The sequence below is a fragment of the Lissotriton helveticus genome, chromosome 1_1 (genome assembly GCF_964261635.1).
Source record: "Lissotriton helveticus chromosome 1_1, aLisHel1.1, whole genome shotgun sequence".
NCBI lineage: Eukaryota > Metazoa > Chordata > Amphibia > Caudata > Salamandridae > Lissotriton > Lissotriton helveticus.
The window spans coordinates 239,829,634-239,833,736 of NC_136057.1; the positions used below are offsets into that span (position 1 = coordinate 239,829,634).

Here is a 4,103-nt window from a genome sequence, read left to right on the forward strand (position 1 = left end):
AGCGTTCAAAAGATTCAACATTTTAAAACATTAGTTGTCTAGCATTGAAGAAGCGTCTCTTACAAGTGACTAGACATACTAAAATGTATCTTCAGCAGCAGCCAAACTGCTAATTGATGCCACGAGGGTGTGCATGTATGCTACTTGAGCCACTATATCTGTTTGTATTCAGGGAACTCTGCTGTATTTACTGCAAGGTGTAAAACAGCAAGAGGTCGGACTACAAGTGATTTTACCATGAAATTTAACAAAAGAGCATATTGAATATGCATGAGCGGTTGTGGTTCTGATGACTTTCACAATTATTTGCGTACTCTATTTGAGATCAAATTCTCTTTGTCACTTTTCTAAGTGCCTCTTTGACATCTCTATTTCTTAAGCTATAAACAAGCGGATTCAACATAGGAATGATGATTAAGTAAAACACTGATGACACTCTGTCCTTGGCCATTGAGTGGCTTGAGTTAGGTTGGCCATACATAAAGACAAGAGTGCCAAACATGATGATAACACAGACGAAGTGGGAGGAGCGAGTGCTGAAGGCTTTCCACCTCCCTTCCAGGGAGTTTATCTTCAGAACAGCAGACACAATGTAAGTGTATGAGATAAGGATGATGATGAGGCTTATCATTATGAGGCAACCGGCCAATGAAATTGTCACTGCCTCATTCAGGGAGGCATCAGCACAAGTGATCTTCAAGACTGCAGGAGCTTCACAGACGAAATGTGGGATTATATTTGATGTGCAAAAGGGCAGATTGAAAGAGAATATGGTTTGTGTCAGTGCATAAAGGATAGCAACTGCATACATAGAAACTAGCAGATAAGTACAGACATTGGTGTTCATGATGACTGAATACAGCAATGGATTGCAGATTGCAGTGTAGCGATCATAGGCCATCAATGCCACAAGAAACACTTCTGAACATCCAGTGGTATATCCTAGAAACATTTGTATTATGCAACCTACAAATGAAATTGTCTTTCTCTCTGCTAAAAAGTTTGCGAGCATTTTTGGGGTAGAGACTGATGAATAACAGATGTCGACAAATGACAAATTGCAGAGCAGGAGGTACATAGGAGTGTGAAGCAGAGGAGACATTATGATCAAAGCCATCATCCCTACGTTGCCTATGAGAGTTATAGTGTAGATGAAGAGGAAGACTACAAAGAGCGGAACCTGAAGTGCTGGGTCATCTGTGAGTCCTAAGAGAGTGAATTCTGTCACCAGGGTCCGGTTGCCTGTTTGCATTGGTTCAGAAAAAGGAACCTTTCTGAGAAAATTCAGAGAGAAATGAGAGGTGAAGTTGTATCTTAATTTGGAAAATACACAATTGTCAATTGAAACAAAAGAGACAAGAAAAATGCATAAATAAAGCAATTTATGTATCCAATAATGCACTTTAAAAAAAGGCTTACAGGATATCCATAATTTTTGTGATTGAGTAATCTATCCACCATGCTCTAAATCAGTGCTAAAGTTTTTGCTCTCAGAATGTATTTCAGAAAAATATCCCACCAAAACCCTCGTCTTTTCGAGTATTCGCCACAAGTCAAATTTGCCAAGTATGAAAAGCTTTGCAATCTTTTAGAAGTGCAACCTTTCTAATTTGACAAAAGTTTACAGCCAAAACGTAAATAGTGCTACTCATAATATGAATTAATTGAAGCTTTCTAGCGTTCACGTATTTATTGAAGAATTGAAGGATCCGCATATTTATCTATTTAGTGGTTTGTTTTGGTACTCATATACTAACAACGAAATCCACCACATTATTTTATGTCTCTTAAGTTCCGGCGATATCTTAAGACCTGGCTTTTTGCTCAGTCACCAGCTTTTCGATTACTCAGTCTGCAGTAGTGGAAACGTATATCTAATTTAATAATAATAATGTTAGGCGATTTATAATACACACTATTACGAAAAGGTGTCTTGGCACATTCATTTATTTTGCAGTTATCCTTCTACACTGCTTCGTTTTCTTTTGCTAAAGTATACACTATTTTAACATGACATGAATTCTGACAGACTATAGCCTTATAGCCCGTCGTAGAGGGCTATACCGGCTATTAAAGGCCCTCTCCAGCGTTAAAGGCCCCAAGCCAAAGGCGAGGGCCGTTAACAAGGGAGAGGGACTTTAATAGCCGGTATAGACCAACTACGAAGGGCTATAAGGCTATAAGAACATTCTGCCACTAGAGGGCAGAATGTTCTAACAAAAAAGAACAAAGCTTTATGGGAACGTGAGGGGATTGGAATCCCCTCAGGGTCCCTGAACTCTTTGTTCATAGCCAGAGCTGTGAACAAAGAAACATTGGAATGTTGGATCTCCTGGCTTATACCAGCCATTATAAGCCCGGAGCACTCCATTTTTTTCAATGGAGCTCCCACCATTCCAATGTTCTAATTCTCCTTATATCTTCACTGAAGTGGTGCTCATTCAAACACTGATGTTTGTTTCTATACTTGTATATGGACACCGTCTTAGGGTTGTGGTAGAAAGAGATTACCAACAGTCAGATATATTGTGCATAATACAAAGTGAGATTTGCAAGAACAAAAATTCCCGTTAACAATGAAACTAGTTCATTGTAATTTATTTCTGAGGCACAACTAAGGGCCTCATTACGATGTCGGTCGGAGTTTCCTCCTCCCGACACAGCTCGGTATCGGGACCGAATAACTCATGGGTGGCTGTTCCTCCTGACTGAGTACGATGCGACCTAACAATGCTTGGTCAGATTCCCAAAGACTCTTATAAGAGCCTGTGTTCCGGCTGACAACACAGGCTCCTATGGGGAAATGGGGCGGTGTAGAAAACTCTGCAACTTGTTGCAGGCACCCCATGGTGCCTTCCACACGGTGCAGGTTTTTTTAGAGGGCAGCCCCAAACTGGAAGCTGCAGGATGAAAGTGGACCCTGCTAGGGGCCCCAAATGGGATTTTCCAATAGCTTTTTCATGTCGGACAGGCCGACTTGGAAAGGCTGTTGGAAACCAACATCATAATCGCTCTGCAGGAAACGTTGTCTATAGAGATGTACAATGCGCGTTCAACCGGCACACATTCTCTGACAGCCGGTTGGAACCGATTTGAAAAGACTGTGCCATTTACAAACCGACCTCAAACCAACCTTAAACATTGTAATCGGCTAGTCGCATTGTTCCGACACAGTCTTAGAGATTCTGACTGTCAGGAGGAGGCTTTCTGCATTACATCGTAATCGGCCCCTCAATGTGAAAGTTCATAAATAATGACCATCTTTGGTTAACACCTTGGTCTGTGTAGGAGAGTATTCAGTGTCGACTACTCCTTTAAGGTGGAGGAGCATTGCCCCACTGCGCAAAAGGAAAAATAAAATGACAATAACGTAATGTTATTGTGATTTTCTTTTTCCAATTGCATGCAGTCAGTGGCCTGTGTGGGGCCGGTGGGAGTGGCCAGTGCAGGGGAGGAGTGGTTTGGTATCCCAAAGTGGGTACAAACTATTTTGCCGGCCCTCTCGGACTGATCAAACAATTCTTTTGCACTTTGCATGTTCCTAGCAGACTGCATTACACAGCCTGGTCAGGAACATGCACAGGCTCCCTGTTCCAGTCTATGCGCCGATCCATGGCACAACGACGCATCACAATGCTGCATTTCAGCGTTGTAATTGGCTCAGGAGAGACTGCGTCCCAGATGCTTCCCGCTGCCGGCCAACTGCAGAAAGGAAGAGGATGAAGGAGAGGCGGCGTACGTTCTTAGGTAAGTATATATATATATTTTTAATTATCTCCCCCAGCCGCACCACACCCATCTGGTAGCAGCCGCTACTGAGAGTATTTGAAGCAGAATCTCAGTAAACCCTTTTGGGGAAGACAAAAGCACTTTACAAATGTACATTTCACATCCCAATTAAGAGATTCAGACTGAAAGGATTTGCACTTACAAATACATCATTTCTGCCAAAAGAGAATTGAAGAGATGACAAATGTTGGGCTAGGTGTAATTTCATAACTGATTCTGTGTGGTTCATCTTGTCAAAGTAAATGATAAGCCCAACTCTTGCACATTTATTGGAATTCCCATGCCTAGAGCAGGCGGAAGAGCCTTCTCAAACG

The 4,103-nt window shown here is 41.9% G+C and overlaps 1 protein-coding gene across 1 annotated transcript; it reads right to left on the reverse strand.

Moving 5' to 3' along the window:
* Positions 1-325: 325 nt before the first annotated feature.
* LOC144761342 (olfactory receptor 8U9-like) lies at positions 326-1,252 on the reverse strand. Its single transcript, XM_078646775.1, has one exon. The coding sequence runs from the start codon at positions 1,250-1,252 to the stop codon at positions 326-328; it is 927 nt and encodes a 308-aa protein (XP_078502901.1).
* Between the last annotated feature and the right edge of the window lie 2,851 nt (positions 1,253-4,103).